Source organism: Ostrea edulis, chromosome 2 (genome assembly GCF_947568905.1).
Source record: "Ostrea edulis chromosome 2, xbOstEdul1.1, whole genome shotgun sequence".
Taxonomy (NCBI): Eukaryota; Metazoa; Mollusca; class Bivalvia; order Ostreida; family Ostreidae; genus Ostrea; species Ostrea edulis.
In genome coordinates this window covers 59,367,894-59,386,478 of record NC_079165.1, presented here as the reverse complement: position 1 = coordinate 59,386,478, position 18,585 = coordinate 59,367,894, and the positions used below count along the sequence as shown (strand labels likewise).

Sequence of the window (18,585 nt, the reverse complement as noted above, 5' to 3'; positions counted from 1 at the left end):
GTTTTACATTTTTCCAAATTTTGTACAGAAACTTGTTCTTGGCCAGCGTCAGTTTGTCGATATATCCCTATGAACTCGAAATAAAAGACACCACAGAGTCGTCCACATCTGCTTCATACTTAGATATTTTATTGAAAATAGATATTTAACGGAGTGATTTCAGTTTCTCCATCGTCAACTTCCCATATTTATGTAGCAATTTTCCATTATCACCTGCATAATTATGGTATCTCTCAACGGAATCGATAAGTAAGAGCTTGTTCTGCACAGGATCAGTTTTTAAATCGGGGCAAGCTACTGACAAACAAGTTGATGGTGCATGGGTTTCAACATTCTCGTTTAAAGTCTGCGTTTCGCAAATTCTGTAGTCGTTGTAACAATCTAGTTTGCCAGTACAACTTATCGTTGGGTCAAATGCTGTCCGACTTGTTTCATACCGATTGTTAGGCCGTTCTTGGCAATTTGACTACGGATACCTCCGTTTACCAGATCAAAATATAGGGCTCACATCGGGTGTGACGGGTCGACAGGGGATGCTGACTTCTTCTGGGCACCTGATCCCACCTCTGGTATATCCAGGGGTCCGTGTTTGCCCAACTTTCTATTTTGTATTGCTTATAGGAGTTACGAGATTGATCACTGGTCGTTATCTTCACCTTTCATGTTATAGAAGTTTCAACAGTCTCCTTTGAAGTCAGCATTTCGCAAATTCTATGGTCGTTATACATGTAACGATCTAATTTACCAATACTACCTGTCACTGGATCAAATGCTGTCTGAGGTGTTCCACACCAATATTCATTACACACTGATCATCACTACGGATTATCCTGTTTACCTGATCAAGCTACATGGTTCACGGCAGGTGTGACCGGTCGACAAGGGTACTTATTCCTCCTCTAGTACGTCCAGGGTTTCGTGTTTTCCCTGTTCTAATGTTTGTATTCTTTATGGGATTGGTCACTGTTCGTTATCGTTACCCTTTCCTTTTACAAAGCCGTTGTAAATAATTAAAGACATCTTCAATTGAATTAAAGAGATCAAATCGATTTTCCGGGCTCCAAGTTAAATCTTGCATGCGATAATTCCACCATATTGGTGTACGCATTAATTTAATTGATGAGAGCAATAATTGAATTAACTCGCGCTTCAAATCAGTTGATATGAATAATATTTGATTTGATGCTCGCAAAATTTCATTTGGAGCCTGATCAATCTAATTAAAATAAGATCCTATGATCTAGCTGCTCATCTACTATCGCTACACCTAGTGTAGCGATAGTAGATGAGCGGATCATAGGATCTTATTTTAATTAGATTGGAGCCTGGTATAAATGATTTGATGATCTCCCCAATTGAAGATATCTTTAATTATTTAAAATGCTTTTACATAAGGAATGAATGCGCGCATCAATTCTTTTAAAGAGAGCAACAATTCAATTAAAAGACAGCATTGTGGATATGTTGAATTGAAGATATCTCTAGTTATATAGTTGCTCTCTCTAAAAGAATTATTGGGAGCATCAATTGAAGTAATAATATAATTAATTCAATTGAAAAGAACAATAATTCAATTATTGCAAACATTATTTGAATTTTGATGCGCCCATTAATTGAATTAATGCTTTCTTCAATTGAATTGTAGTGCGCATCAATTGAATTGTTGATATTATTACTTCATTTGAAGAAAGCAACAATCCAATTATATAGGGACCATTAATTCAGCAGAATGATTAATGCTATCGTCAATTCAATTAATGTGCACAATAATTCAGGAAACGACAGAACAGATTCGTCCTGTTTTGCGGGAAGAGTAGAACATCCAATTACAAATGATGATTGGATTTATTTACCGCCATGAGGTGCCAAGAGCTGTGATTGACGTAAGAACAGGACATATACCCAGCTTTGACTTAGATGTTCAATCTTGTATGTCAAAGTATCCAATTTATATGGAGCGCCAAATTAACATAAACTCAAATAAATGAAGATATCTTCAATTATTTGAAGATATCATCAACTCATTTGATGCGTGCAACAATTCAATTAAAGATCTCTTCAAAGAATTAATGATATCTTCAATTCTGAATTATTGCGAGCATTAATTGAATTGATGATAGCATTAATTCTTCAGCTGAATGGATGCGCGCTTTAATTGAATTAGTGATCTCTTCAAATGAATTAATGATATCAACAATTGAATTGATGGGCGCTACAATTCAATTGATGAGAGCAATATTTGATATAATGCGCGCATTAAATCAATTGATAAGAGCAATAATTGAATTGATGCGCGCATTAATTCATTTGATGAGAGTAATGATATCTTTAATTCATTTGAAGAGAGCAATATTTTTTTTAGAGAGAGCAACTAAGAATTAAAGATATCTTCAATTCAACATATCCACTATTGAATTAATGATCTCTTTAATTGACTTGTTGCTCTCTTTAAAAGAATTGATGCGCGCATTAATTCCCTATTCAAAACATTTTTGTTACGCAATCCTTTGTCTTTTTAGGCTTTTATATAGGAGAAAGTCCACTTGTAGTGAAAAGGTTACCTGTAGGTGTCCAATAAGTTGACAATTGCTGTCCTTTGTTTTTAAGAATGGACAGATACTGTCCGTTCTTAAAAATAATGGACAGTAATTGTCAACTTATTGGACACCTACAGGTAAACCCAATAACTTATAAGATGTCTACAGGTAGGCTGAAAATAAGAGAAAGACAATACGTTTGTCAAAGAGATACAAATTTACTTTTAAATTCCCTACAAGTAAGAATCAACACAGATATCGGGAAAAATCATTGAAACACCTAAAACGACATTTCCCCTTAGTAGAATTTTCTGATTCAACTTTTAAGATTAACAGTTTTTTTAAATTCCATTGGCTATTATTACATGTATATCGCATCAAAACTTAAATTTGAAAGACATATTTCCATACTGTAATTTGAATTTCGCTGGATTCAGAGGCACATTCCAAAATTTCTTCACAACACTTTTTTTTAAATGTTTTCTTTATAAGCATATCCTATTTTCGTTTTCATGAATAATGTCATTTCACGAGATGGGCGTATTGAGTTCTTTTGGCTGGCGTTAATTATTTCCTCATCTAAATATTCGAAAACACAGCACTTTTCAAATCAAAATTTGGCTCCATAACTCTCTCACCTTCCATACCCAGAATATAACACTCATTAAGATAATATTTGCAGTACTTTCATTAAAATCCTTAAATCTTGAATGTGCAATATGAACATGCTCTCCCCATCAGAGGACGACATGTTGATATGGCTCAGTACTATAGAGTGAGTGAATATAAAACCTGCAGTAGAAGACTACTTACCTGACACTGTCCAATAAGTGAACAAAAGAAACAGACTTCTTTATACGCAAGACTGGTTATATTGTCAGACTATTCAAGTTCAAGTTCTTTATTATCCTTGAGCCAAACGGCTCATCAGAGACAGAATGGCATAAATATGGTATATACAGACATCACACAAAAATAGCTTTATTCATAATTATCATTGTCAGTGGGTTTACCTGATATAACTGTCCATTCTTAGAACAAAAGATGTAATGTTTTAAGTAGGATATAAGCCTCAAACTGTCCATTCTGTGAGAGAAAGAACTGATCTCGTCCCTACAGGTCTCGATCAGTTCTTTCTCTCACAGAATGGACAATTTTTGGCTTATATCTATGGAGCGCCAAATTAACATAAACTCAAATAATTGAAGATATCTTCAATTATTTGAAGATATCATCAATTCATTTGATGCTCGCAACAATTAATTAAAGATCTCTTCAAATAATTAATGATATCTTCAATTCTGAATTATTGTTATCATTAATTGAATTGATGATATCATTAATTCTTCAGCTGAATTGATGCGCGCTTTCATTGAATTAATGATCTCTTCAAATGAATTCATGATATCAACAATTGAATTGATGCGCGCTACAATTCAATTGAAGAGAGCAATAATTGATATAATGCGCGCATTAAATCAATTGATGAGAGCAATAATTGAATTGATGCGCGCATTAATTCATTTGATGAGAACAATAATTGATTTAATGCGCGCATTAATTCAATTAAAGAGAACAATAATTGAATTGATGATATCTTCAAATAATTGAAGATATCTTCAATTATTTGAGTTTATGTTAATTTGGCGCTCCATATATATTCTTTACATAAAAGCATTGAAACAATTAAAGATATCTTCAATTGAATTATAGAGATCATCAAATTATCTATACCGAGCTCTAAATTAATTGTTGCGAGCAATATTTATACGAAATTGATGCTCTCATTAATTGAGAGCAATAATTGAATTAATTCGCGCATCAAATATATTATTGCTCACATTAATTCAAGTGATCATGCGCCCATTAATTCAATTGATGAGAGCAATAATGATTTAATGCGCGCATTAATTCAATTAAAGAGAGCAATAATTGAATTGATGATATCTTCAAATAATTGAAGATATCTTCAGTTATTTGAGTTTATATTAATTTGGCGCTCCATAAATTTAAGGTGCCTTTTTCTTCTCACGAAACTTTATAACATTATGTCGTAATTGTTGTCTCTGTTTTCTATACGTTTTTGTTAATCAAAACATACTTCACCAGGACAATACTACTATGAAGGTAGCGAATTTTGCCGACACCGAGAAAAGTATAGATATATAATTATAGATAGCAAAACTTTACATTAGACACATACATAATATATGTTACATCGTCTGAACTCTTAAATTGTACGTGCGTATATGTAGTAACTACAAACGACAGGACGTAAGGTTCACGAAGACAGAATTATGAGTAACTAGGAACGCATAGGACATACATATTAACCACGCCACAAACAAACTGTTTTCAAAAATCACGAAAACGAAAAAGTTTTAACAATATTCATTCAATGCATTTATGACAATATGTAGTTACAAAATACAAGTAACGATAGATTGGAAAGCAAGTCATGCAACTAAATTTATGTTTTTATAAGTAAAATGAATAAAAAATTTCGCATGGAGTGTTATTTATGTAAGAAATTTGTATAGTTATATGAAGGAGGGATAATTAATGTATTTCAACTTTTAAACAGCATAGAAAATTTATAAGTCCCTTATTTTTTAAAGGAATTTTTATATTTGTACTATGCCAAAAAATATTTATCAATCCATGCATCAATTTTGTTGTTTGTATCCTGAGTGTCTATCAAATAGACATAATACATGTTCTAAAGTAAAGGCCAAGAAGAGAGAGCACATGGTACACTTACACCCGCTGATGAACGGCTACGTGACTGCAATATGCTCTCTTTTGAATTCATGTGGTTCCAGTCAACTATGAGAGAGAGAGAGAGAGAGAGAGAGAGAGAGAGAGAGAGAGAGAGAGAGAGAGAGAGAGACTCATTGTTGTACGTAAATAGTTTGAAACATTTGGTATTTTTGTAGAAAAGTATTTAAAGTTAAAATCAATATTATCATCTCAAATGATAGTCAGCAAATTAAATATTTTAGTATGTTGCATAAAATTTACAGTCTACTAAATTATCTTTGGAATTTCCCTGTTAAGAGTTATATCCAATTAAGGTAGGTCCCTAGTCCTGGACCTACTTGTGATTTCTCAAAAATTTGAGTTTAAATACTTAGATTGTTCATTTGAGGGTATGATAAAAACAAAAAAATGGGGGGTTGTCAGTATAATGAGTAAATTATGGTATTTTTATTACGTGTACCCCCATTTGTCAAACGGCAATATCAAAATTCATTGAAGAAGTCCTAGAATATGTCCATAAAATTTTGTTGGAGGTATGATGCTGCAATTTTTTTCCTCAAATATGAAATAAATATGTTTAACTAAATAATTAAAAGTGAAATTTTAACACAATTTCATGTTTTTTAATAATGGTGGTACAAAATTGAACTCAATACAGGCCCTCGGCAGTCAAAAATACGGCACTGCAACACCACTAATGTGAATATTTAAAAAATTTGACTTGTGATTTTTCATTCAAACTCACATATTATGTTCATATATGAATGCTTGTTAAAATACATTTTAAAAATCTGCCCTTTCTCAGCATAATATTTTCACAGCATCTCAATTTATATTTACATTTTTTGGCCAAAATAGTCATTTTGAAGATGATTTTCACATAATAGAAGATAACAAATATGTAACAAGATAACAAATATATAACAAGTGCAGAATTGTTTTATTTAATTCCAGAAGTGCATTATCGCATATCATGATTTTTTTTTAATTTACAGATAATTTTAACATGTAATACCCCTGTATATCAATTAAACAAATATGTACCTCTGGTTTTATGTGTGAATTAGATGACAAAAAATGGAAAGAAGATTGGAGCCATAGTCTACTCAAATATAAGTGATTGAGTGTTATTGTATTCATTTTACTAAATTAAAAAACATACAGGTAAATGTAAAAATATGTTTGATAATAATAGTACGTGAACCAATACCAGAGTTCAATCCGGACATGACGTCACGCTACTAGACCCCTACTTTAAATATAGAGTATTACTGTCCTAAACGCATGTTCTCCATTTTAAAATCTAGGTAAAGGTCGAGGTCAATATATTTCAAAGCATTCAATTCAGTCTAAATTAAATCTCTCCTTTTCAGTGCAAGCATATTTCCGCACCATATATCATATTACTGTAAATAACTTTAAAAAAAAATCTTTATTTGCTGTGATGCATTCAAATTCATTTTGACGTTTTCTACCGTTAGTCTACAGTTTTTCTTTTTCAAGAGGGCTATTTCTGGTGATTAGAACACTCTTGTGTTAAAATAGGGCTCAAATATCTGAATCAAACAAAACGTATTTCTTTTAATTGGTTCCACAAAATTTTAATACAAAATTTTCATATTTTCAAATCAATAATTATGTAGGTCTGCCATCTTTTCTATTACAAGTCTGATTAAACTGGCCGAGAAAATTAGTTCCTGTAGTCTCAAGGTTATATTCGGTATTTAGACCGCGCAATAATGACAACACGACAGAGAAAATTGTAACTGGGAATAAAATGACGTACAAATGGACAGTGAAGCTTGTAGGATTGACCATGGTTATACTTGTTTATGAAGACTCTGTCGTCCAGAGCATGTCAGACTCACAGAAAAGAGAAATGAAGTTAGATTTTCATTTAATTTTAACTTGTAGGGTGTAGTATATATGTAATAACGTACTAGTATTTAGTATACCTCAGACGGTATGTTTAGTCGTTTTACCAGTTGATGATTTTCATGATTAGGCTAATTGACGGTGCTACTGTTAGGGTGAGCGCAGGTACCTATAAGAAAATCGAGAATCTTTTTCGAGTGGGGTTCGCCACATGCATTTTGACCCAATCTAATTCTTGTCTATTCTCAATACTCAGGCCTAACTAGTACAACTGTAGTATGCCTACATTTTACAGTTGGAAGTGCAAAAGAATAGGCAACTATATTTATTTTCTACTTAGCTCGGGAGTGGAGATGGAATCTAGAGGAGCAGACCGCCTTCCATCTAGATATGTAGGGCTTGAAGCTAACTTTTTTTATGTCAACAGTCCAGCCGGACTGATGGGGTATAATTTCAACCAGTCCTCAGAAAAATTTACCAGTCCAACTGAGTTTTCCACAAATAATTAGATCTAAACATATTTCGTTAATGTCATTAAAATGAAATTTAACTCAATATGCCTCAGACAATATTGTAATGTTCACTTAAATGTGGGATTTATACTTACGAATCATATTTAAAGCCATATGTGTTTATAAAATTTCATAAGTATATTGTCCAAAACAATGCTTTAGAAAATTAATAAGTCCCATCGGACTTACTAAAACAAATGTCAGTTAGTCTGCCAGACTTTTAACCAGTCACAGACTGACAGGCATATGCTAATTTCGAGCCCTGGATATGTATATCAAATATATAGCCTCTACCATTGAAATAAAGAAAAACCCCAACAATCATCAATGGAAAAACTCTGTACAGTGAATATTGCGCAATAGAATAAAAAAACTTGAAACCTCCCTAAACCTTTCTCCAATGTCAAGGTTTTAAAACCTTGACATTGGAGAAAGGTTTAGGGATTGACATCCTTAAATTTTATGTAATTATGATAAATTTACATTTACTAGTACTGTAGTATTGACATATTATCAATATGTAGCAAATTAGAATGACATTGAACAGAATTATCCTGATCTTTAATCCACTGACTGACTATTTCAGCATTTGCATCTTGTAGATAAATGTAAATTCAAGTTTGCTATAATGTTAGACCCACCCTCCCCACTTTTTTAATTGGTAATGATACATTGAGATCCATCAAAACTGTATGATTAATCCAGTTGATCATGACCATTTGATGTTACAGTTACATCTTCCCATAAACATAAGAACTATTTCAGTGTCAAAGTAAGTAGAGTGGCATGGTTGATTTTTTATTCACTTTGTTCAAGCAAGACGTACTATTTACAGCTAAATTAACCCTAAGATGAGAAGGGGTGAGGTGGGGGCTGTCACCAGGTTTTACGTCACCAGGCTGGGTTTAACAAGGAATTAAAACTGGATGGTTGTTAATTTTAGATGCTGTAGAATCAGAGGGTTTATTTTCTTTTGCACAAAACAAACTCCTAATTTAGATCTGCCACTGCTTCAGTTGTATCATAACAGCAAAACACAGGCTGTTGCCCCGATTGTGATTGATATTACATTTCATCATACATTGTTGCATTGTGTAGGGGACCATGAGACTGGGATGAAATTGAGATTATATAGTTTTTATGCTAAAAATTAAGTGGATGTACATATGTGTAGACTCAGATTTTCTCTGTCCTAATCTTAAGAACTTGCTGCACTTGCTATTATAAATAAATGAAAATATGCAGATATGTTTTATCTGTTACTGATAATTATACTGCATCAAAATCATGTGTATTTGTTCTCTTGTCAAAATAGAAATGATTGATATTTTATAATTTATTTTTTAGGGAAAGTGTTGAAGAAATGTTCAACCATGCATATGGATCTTACATGGTAACCTTTTCATATTATTTTAATGTTAAGTTAACTGTGGTTTTGTAATTTTGAACACTATTATGCATACACATGCATGTCTGTCTTGAGGGAAATCATGTTTGACATACATGTTTTCAGAAATATGCCTTTCCTGCTGATGAGTTGATGCCATTAAGTTGTAAAGGTCGCTATCGAGGAACAGAACCTAGCAGAGGAGATGTGGATGATTCCCTTGGAAAGTAAGATCTGTCACTTATTATCATCACGTACATGATTATAGACATACATTTGCAGCAAAGCAGAAGTCTCCAAACTATTTTTTACCTCAGTTATTTTCATTGTAGTGCTTGAAGGTCATCTTGATTAATAATTTTAAAATTACATGTGAGGTGTAGATTATTTTTGGATCAGACAGATCAATATGAAACATTTTGATAAATTTGAATTCCAAATGCTCTACCTGCCTCCTACAAAATACACTTGCCAAGGAGAAAATGATACCGTAGTGGGAATTTCATGTATAATCTTTGATTTAATGAATAAAAATATGTATATTTTGAGTTATTTATGATATTTTTTATGAAATTAATGAATTTGATTTATTTTTCAGTTTTACTTTGACATTGATTGATACCTTGGATACTTTAGCAGTAAGTAAAACAAATTTCTATACATGCAGTCCCTGAAATATTCTACATGTACAACAGCAAGCTAACATTGATTGAATAATAAACAATCACTAAGATTGATTGTATCTTGTTTAACGTCTCTCTCGAATTTTTCACTCATATGGAGATGTCACCAAGACCGGTGAAGGGCATCAAATTTAGGCCATTGCTCGGCGCTTACGGCCATTCAGCAGTGAGGGTTCTTTAGTGTGCCACACCTACTGTGACACGGGACATCTCTGTTTAAGGTAATCTACAAGGACCCATGACATTCACACCTGATGCCGAGCGTTTGGTGATGGAACTGTCACTACCTGTTTTAACGACTTAGGTCTGTCACGGCCGGGATTCGAACCCTGGCCTTCCGCATGCGATCACTGAGAGATTGGAACACAATCAAAAAGTGAATGCAAATGAAACTTGGAACATATTATTAATGTTGCACAAATGATGAATTATATGGGGAAGAATTTATGAAAAATTTACTTTGCATTTGCTGTTTAATTGCTGTAGAAATTATTATTCACACATAATGATGAGTGAGCATACAAATGTGCAAGTTTTGAAATGTTCCCTAGTTGTTTTTTCCTATAGAGAAGTTTTATACTCAGTAAGGCATGAAAAGAATTTAACTATTACACACAGGATGGTTCAAATGCAATCTGATTAAAATCAGATCTTCTCCAACCGTTACACTGGAGAAGGATCTGACAGCATTGTGTTTGAGGTCATGTTATTTAATCGTTCACACTTGACCAATCAAATGACGGCTTTTGCTAACATGAAAAGTTTTGCTGTTATATCGGAAGATACTTGGTATTTTTCATATGCATGTCAGTAATCACAGAGAATTAAAGAAGATGGCGGCAGCTATGAGCGATGTTAGAATGCCACAGAAAATATATTTCAATGATAATGGATGTATGATATCTAAGATCTGCCTTTGCTCTTCCTTTAACGCTGATATTCGGAATTCGTTTTAGCTTTTCATGAATCAACATCATTTTTTGTGAACTTACAGGTGTATTCCAAAATGCAATTCAAATGAGACTACACAATGCATTTCATTTTTGTTCTTCAGGTACTTGGACAAGTTGAAAAATTTGAGACAGCTGTCCAGTTAGTAATAGATTATGCCAAATTTGACAGTGATATAATTGTTTCCGTGTTTGAAACAAATATTCGTGTTTTGGGGTAAGTTGTGAATGCTTCTCATGTTAAATTTCTTATCAGCAATTCATATGATCTGCCTTTTGTTAAATCTTTTTTCAGAGAAAATATACTGTCTGCATAGGGTTCTTAAAATTCATTCAAATGCGTTATACCTCAATAGAATATTCAAATATACACTGCATGTTAAGTGATTGTACATGTACGTGTACTACAGTATTTTGATAGAGAATTCTTTCTTTAACTTAATACAAGTGTAAAATGGGTAGGATTTAAGTCACTTGCTACAAACAAACATTTTTCGAAAATGATAAAAATGGATACTAAATTTTCAAGTTTATATGAATAAAATGAATGAATTTCACTGCATGGATTTTTAAAATTTTGACCACGGTTTCTCAATTTATGTCTAGTACAGTTGGAGAACTTTGTTTAAAGTTATATAGGGAGGTGCACTATATCACAATTTTTAACATCAGAGAAAATTCAAGTTTCTAATATTTTAGGGATTAGATAATTGTTCTAATTTACAAGAAGAATAAGCAAAATAATATAAATCAACCATGCATCAAATATTTTGTTTGTAGCAAGTGTTCTTAATACTTATTATGGATAGGAAAGTTAATTTTGTTCCAATTATTTAAAGAATTAAAATGAGTCCAGATGACTGGTACAAGTCATTTTCTGTGAATAATGATAATTTTATGCATTTACATAATTCCTAGTTTAAAATAATTATAATTTTCAAATGATATCCTTTGAATCTTTGCTCCCTGGACAAAAATTCAATCTTCTCTATAAGTTTACTCCTAGTGCAGTGTCAATTTAGCGGGACTACTTTCCCCTACGAATAATGACACTGCCATAGACTTTCCAAACTTCTGCAGAAAAATGCAAGTTACTATGCAAAGTTGATAAATGCATGTATCATTCATCTGTCTTTTTTTATAATATTAGATCGATTGTATATTGTTTAACGTCCCTCTCGAGAATATTTCACTCATATGGAGACTTCACCAATGCCAGTGAAGGGCTGCAAAATTTAGGCCTATGCTCGGTGCTTATGGCCTTTGAGCAGAGAGGGATCTTTATTGTGCCACACTTGCTGTGACACGGGGCCTCGGTTTTTGCGGTCTTATCCGAAGGACCGCCCCATTTAGTCACCTCTTACAGCAAGCAAGGGGTACTGAGGACCTATTCTAACCCGGATCCCTATGGGATAATATTAGAGAGGAATAAGATGATTTGGGATGAGAAAAAAAATCACCAAAATGAGCTATACTTAATATCTCTTTTATGTTGGAATGATGCTTGATGGAATACTTCTATGTTGTAGTGGGCTGCTGGGGGGCCATGTGATGGCCACATACTTTAAGAAGAAACGTCGAGCAATGGAATGGTACAATGGGGAACTGCTTATGATGGCTAAAGACGTGGGGTATCGCCTTCTCCCAGCTTTTAATACAACCACTGGTGTTCCATATCCCAGAGTATGTGGTATTGTTGCAAAGGGGGATAATCTCTTCTCTCGGAAGTATCTACACTGTATAATGAAATTGTAATGAATCAAATGGATTCTCTTGAGGTAAACATGTAACTTAATGCTAGAAGTGTGTGGTGAAAATATCACATTGCTCCACGATAATTTTTGAAAATATTTGTAATCCATTATGATTTTTACTGTTTTGAAAAGCACATAGTAGTACTGGAGCTCTCGCAAAAAGAAGCTTAAAAAAGTGTATGTAACTTGGGAATGTACACAACTGCAGTTAGTACCTTGCAAATGAAAAAAGATATGAAGTAAAATATGGAAATTCAAAATATACATTTACTTTGAAATATCATACTTTATTTGAAACAAATTTAAATCAACACGTCTCAATTCGTTAATCTATGCTCTTGTCAGCTTTTAATAATGCTCCTTTGCAAACAATAATACAAAACCTTCATTGAAATTTCATTTTGGGGTGTTTGTATATTTTCTTTCTCTTCCTGTTACATTCTTCGTTAGAATGACCAATATACATGGTTTTGAATTTTATCATAGCACTTTATAGTTTATACAAGGAGTTGCCCAAATTATTGCCATATCTGGGTCTCAAATAAATAGATATTCATGATCTTGCATATTAAATATTTTCCCCCTAAAGTTTACAATGCATTTCTCATTTAAAATTGTATTGAATTTACTAGCAGCCTTGAAAAATAATCCATATTTTATATGAACAATTTTGTTTTGTAATTATAGCATTGTCATTGCATCTTGTTATCACTCTTGATTATTATAATGTGCGTATGTTGTACACTGTAATGGCAAAAAGTATTTGTATTTTTCAGATAAATTTGAAGTATGGTATGGAGAAGGATAATCTAGCACAAAGATATAAAGACACATGTACTGCCTGTGCTGGCACCATGATTTTAGAATTTGCCGCATTAAGTAGGCTAACGGGCGATCATGTGTTTGAGGTTAGTACCAAATGAGATGATTGTATACATGTATAACAGGGTATTTGCATATATAAGAGAAAAAGGATATAAAATTTAAATCTACAGTGATTCAGGCAGGCGATTTTGGAAAAAATTTTGAAAGTGCTGTTCAGTGGATAAATTTTGTGTGATTTAATCATGCCATTCAAGAAATGAATAACATTTTTTCATTGAACGTGCTTTTCAATGTTTTTACCTTTGATAACATTACCAATTAAAATGATAGCCATTTCCGGATGAATGTGAATGATGTATATATGAATCTTGATAAATATAGTACTGTAACAATTATTGTAACGACTGGGAATATTCTGAAAGAAATGAAATTAAAATGTAAATATAAAAAATTAAATTTTTGAAATTACATGAGGATATGAACAACAATGCTTCATGCCAGTATACTTTTCATGAAACGCTAACATGCTTCATGAAGTATGCTGGCATAAAGTCTTGCAGTTCCCGCCCTGAAGTATTTTCAAAACAGAAATTCATTTCTTAAATACACTGCAATTACTTTGTGGGCAGAGCTATTGCAGTTCATAACATGTTCACTGAAAAATGTTATTTGATGCTTATATTTGTAGTTTGGTTTTCTCTTTGAGGCCCCCATGTGCATTTTTCACATTGAATATACAGTATTTCAGAAATTTAATTATAAAACAACATATATGCATTCAGTGTTTGTGTTAAGTAGCAGTACTTGCAGGACAGTGTCCAGAACATTCCTTATGTTTATACACATATTTAGTAGTTGATGATCAAATTGACAAATACTGGCATTTGACTTGGTACTATGTTTAGCTCACCAGAGCTGAAAGCTCAAGTGAACTTTTCTGATCACCTGTTGTCCATCTGTAAACTTTTCACATTTTCGACTTCTTCTCCAGAACCACTGGGCCAATTTCGACCAAACTTGGCTAAAAGCATCCTTGGGTGAAGGGCTTTCAAGTTTGTTCAAATGAAGGGTCCTGCCCCTTCAAAGGGAAAATAATCCCAAAAATGCAAAAATAGAATGGAGTCATTTAAAAATCTTCTTCTCGAGAACCACTGGGCTAGAACAGTTGAAATTCATATGAAAGCTTCCCTGACATAGTGCAGATTCAAGTTTGTTAAAACTATGGCCCCCAGGGGTATGGTGGGGCCACAGTAGGGGATAAAAGATTTACATGTGAATATATAGGGAAAATTAGTAAAAAAAAATTTCTTCTCAAGAACCACTGTGCCATCATTAGGGATCAATGTTTTGCGTGCGAATATGTAGGGAAAATCTTTAAATATGGGCTGAGGTGAGCAATGTGGCCCATGGGCCTTTTGTTCATTTTTATATCCGCCATTCTTTCAATTTATTATGTTAAATCAATCAGTTTGAAGAAATGGAATTGCTGTTTTTCTGTTTATCTCTCTGTTTGTGTATATGTTGCATTTTTTTCTACAAAGGTAGAGGATGGACCACTGTGTGTAGATGTGTGTTTAGGGAGTAAAACATAGTACAAGATTGACCATGATGTGTAGATGTATATGTACGGAATTGTTTTGAACATACTTTATTGATCAAATCAAAAGGATTGGTAACATGTTCTGACAACTTACCGGTCTCTCTCCTACTAAGGAATAGAACTTTGTACAAGATGTGTGTAGATGTGTGTGTACAGCACTTGTCAGCCCGCTCATCTGGCTTTCCATCTCCCTTAAATGTCTTGTTATGGTATCTTCTCCATGCTTCAGTGGTTTCACAGTGGTATATTGTTTTACAATTACATTTCATCTGCATTAAATCTTAGAATTCAAATATTTTAATAAATGATTAACATTGAAATTTAGTACCTGTGTGTCGGTCATCCAGAGTTAAGAGAGCTAGTGCACTGATGGTCATAAGCACCAGCATTTATAAAGTGTTACACAGACAGAACTTTGCAATCCTTCTCAAGTCTTAGAATATCAGAAACAGCTTGAAGCCGCTGACCTTCTATTGGTATTTTTATGCCCTGTAATTGGAGATTCGGGGGGCGTATAGCTTTCGGTATATCTGTATGTTTGCAAACAGGAACTTTAACCTTGACCATAACTTTTGAATGGATGGTTTATAGGGCCATCATATTTCACATGTGTATCCCTTATGACAAAACTTTTCTTTTCGTACTAAACTTTTTGACCTCATGATGTTGACTTTGGAGTTTGGCCATACAGGGGCATCACTGTTTTCCATTATTAAATTGGTTGATATCATTTAGTGATTTTATTATGCATTATTGGTTTAATAAACTTAGATGGTAGATTTTGGGTGATTTTTATTGCCATAAGTTTTTATTCAGAATTAAACTCTATTGTTTGAATAATTATCCCAAATATTATCTTTTGTTTGATAAACTTGTTACTATGTAGCACATGAGATGTCCATTCTTGTAATCTACATATTGACGTCAAGAAGTTGTACTTCATTATGCCATCAGCTCGTAAAATATCCGAATCCAAAATTTCTTTAACATTTTGAACCTCATCACAATATGAGGATGTTCATGCAGTTTAAGGAAGCAATATCAACCAAATTTTGTTATGAAGATAAGCAGTCATGCAATCTGATTTGAATCAAACTTCTTGATTGCTTCTATTGTTGCTAAGCCATGAAGTGACATGTCAATAATGCAATCAAATGAGTGGTTTAATTTTGATTGGATTGGCAGTCATGCTTAGATATACTGTCAGGAGATGATGCTTGTTATTGTATCCATCTTTAATACTGGCACAACTTTTAAAGTACATGAGGCAGTAGCCAAACCACATGCCCTCGATTTTTTTTTTAACCAAAAAATTATTATTACTCAAGCTACACAATCTTTATATATAAAGGTTGAAAATTATGGAATCAAATGAACAACAAATAATTATTGTATTTGTCAGTAATGTGCATTCATAACAGGTATATTGTAATGTATTTGAATTTAGAAATGTATGGTGAGACTACAAAGGGAAGTAGAAATTTTGATCATTTTCATATGATATGTATTGATGCTGCCTCTTGGGGTATTATTCTGAATCAATTACAATGACATTTGTTTGGGAAAATTATTTTTATATTGTACCCCCATTATTGAGAATCAAAGCAGTATTCTTCAGCTTGTAGTAGATCTGGAGGCCACACATGCATTGCTTTCACAATTCTGTCAAAATTCTTGTAAATTTTTCCAGATTCCGGTTTAAGTTTAGCGGTAAAATTGAATTTTTTTTCTCTCAAAATCTCTCAATGGCATAGGAATACACGTATATATTAATAACTAATAAAAACACTTATTTTTTACAGAAATAAGAGAAACCTAATAAAACTATGTTAGATAACAGCTTTTAATGTAAAGAAATATATAAGGAAGAATTATTATCTCTTGCAAGACAATGATTATTTAATCATCAAAATCATATACTCATGCACATGTTTTGAGGTTTAAAGGTGTTTGAATTAAATACTGGCGTTATTACGGGAATATATGATATATAGCAAATTTCATTGCATTCAATTTTTTGTGACAAAATGACAGATGATGCCCTTTTCACAATCTTGTACAATATTTCAGAGCATATTGTTTCCCCAGAGAAAAGTTTTCTCTCAAACAGTAGTTAGCTACTTTCATAGATTATAGCTGCCCGCTTTGTTAACTTGTGCTGTCCACTTTGTTAACTTGTGCTGCCCACTTTGTTAACTTGTGCTGCCCACTTTGTTAACCTGTGCTGCTCACTTTGTGAACCTGTACTGCCCACTTTGTGAACTTGTGCTGCCCACTTTGTTACATAATGTTTTGTGGTGTACAACGTTGTGTGATAACCTTGGTGTTATGTAGCCGTGTTGGCCAAAAAAGAATGATGTATGTTTCACAGTTTAATTTTGTTTTCAGGAGAAAGCCCATAAAGTGATGGACTATTTATGGCAACAGAGACACAGCTCGAGTGATCTGGTGGGAACAGTTATTAATGTACATAATGGTGACTGGATAAGGAGAGGCAAGTCTAATATAGTAACATGCCAGCCAGAGTTCAAATAGCAGTTACATGTACAATATACTTGTATTTTTATTGTCCTTCTTAACCTCTTACTATAAGTATGCTATAGTGTTTGTCTGAAGTATCCATAAATTGTCATAGAGTTATGTTTCTTTTGATTCACAGAAGCTGGTGTGGGAGCTGGTACTGACTCCTATTATGAATATGTATTGAAAGCATATGTTTTACTAGGAGATGAAAAATACTTGTACAGATTTGATAGGGTAAGTGTAGCGGTCTTTTTAACAGATAGTAGTGTGGTTTTTTGTTCTCATAAGGATGGACAGGAAAGTGGCATGAAAACATTTGTTTTTATAATGATTTTTTATCATATTTGGTGAAACCTTTGTATAAGAGAACCTCAATTTAAAAAAATGTTAAAATTATGTGGGTTTACTAACCCAATGGGAGATAGCAGTGAGTTATCATTCCTATAGTGTAGCAGCACTAAGTGTCACGGTCCAAGTGATAACTTCCGCATCATTGTAAACACTCGTGAAACAATGTTATATTATCGTTACTTGAACTTTGAGTTAAATAAGATCACAAAACAATGCCAAGTAATATATTTGACACAATTCAAATCCTGTATTTTAAAACATACATTAAATCAACCAACACATTCAATATATTTGGATCACAGGAGTGCTCACAATCCTGCTTTTAAAGGATTCATTAAAGGTGAAACCATTCGTCTTTAAGAAACACAAGTGCAGGGGTGTAGTTTGCCTTTGAGAACAAGTTAGGCACAACCTTATCTTCAAGGAGTCTAGAAGCCGCCATGAGCCCCCAGCTGGTCCAGGGCAGTGCCCTGGTTGGGGGTGGGGGTGAGGTGGAAAAAGGATTTTAGGAATATTGAATGCGAAAGTCATTCATTTTCTGCTTACAGTTTTGTTAATTCCACCATTGTCTTAATCAAAGATTTCATTCCACCAGTTATGAAGTGCAATTATTAGTGTTAAAAGTATTACAAGTGTGCAAGATAAACAGACTTGTTCGTAGTAAGTTGATTTTACTTGTTATGTTTTTGAAAAATTTAACTGTTCTATATGTGGTTTCGAGATATGTCAGAGTTATTTCCCTTTGGAAAACTCTCGTACATGATAAGGCGCAAAACTATTTGTTTACATGTGGGAATGGGACAAATATTCATCACTGCTCAGAAAATT

At 33.2% G+C, this 18,585-nt stretch overlaps 1 protein-coding gene across 1 annotated transcript in view; it reads left to right on the top strand.

Annotated features, from left to right (window-relative positions):
- Window positions 1-7,022: 7,022 nt before the first annotated feature.
- The window catches only part of LOC125682388 (ER degradation-enhancing alpha-mannosidase-like protein 3), a 53,957-nt gene continuing 42,394 nt past the window's right edge, over window positions 7,023-18,585 (top strand). Inside the window, exons 1-9 of the mRNA XM_048922927.2 lie at window positions 7,023-7,181; window positions 9,032-9,077; window positions 9,198-9,298; window positions 9,670-9,709; window positions 10,809-10,921; window positions 12,234-12,387; window positions 13,235-13,366; window positions 17,272-17,377; window positions 17,543-17,640. Coding sequence (XP_048778884.2) covers window positions 7,075-7,181; window positions 9,032-9,077; window positions 9,198-9,298; window positions 9,670-9,709; window positions 10,809-10,921; window positions 12,234-12,387; window positions 13,235-13,366; window positions 17,272-17,377; window positions 17,543-17,640 — 897 coding nt within the window. The 5' untranslated portion in view covers window positions 7,023-7,074. The remainder of the gene's footprint in view (window positions 7,182-9,031; window positions 9,078-9,197; window positions 9,299-9,669; window positions 9,710-10,808; window positions 10,922-12,233; window positions 12,388-13,234; window positions 13,367-17,271; window positions 17,378-17,542; window positions 17,641-18,585) is intronic.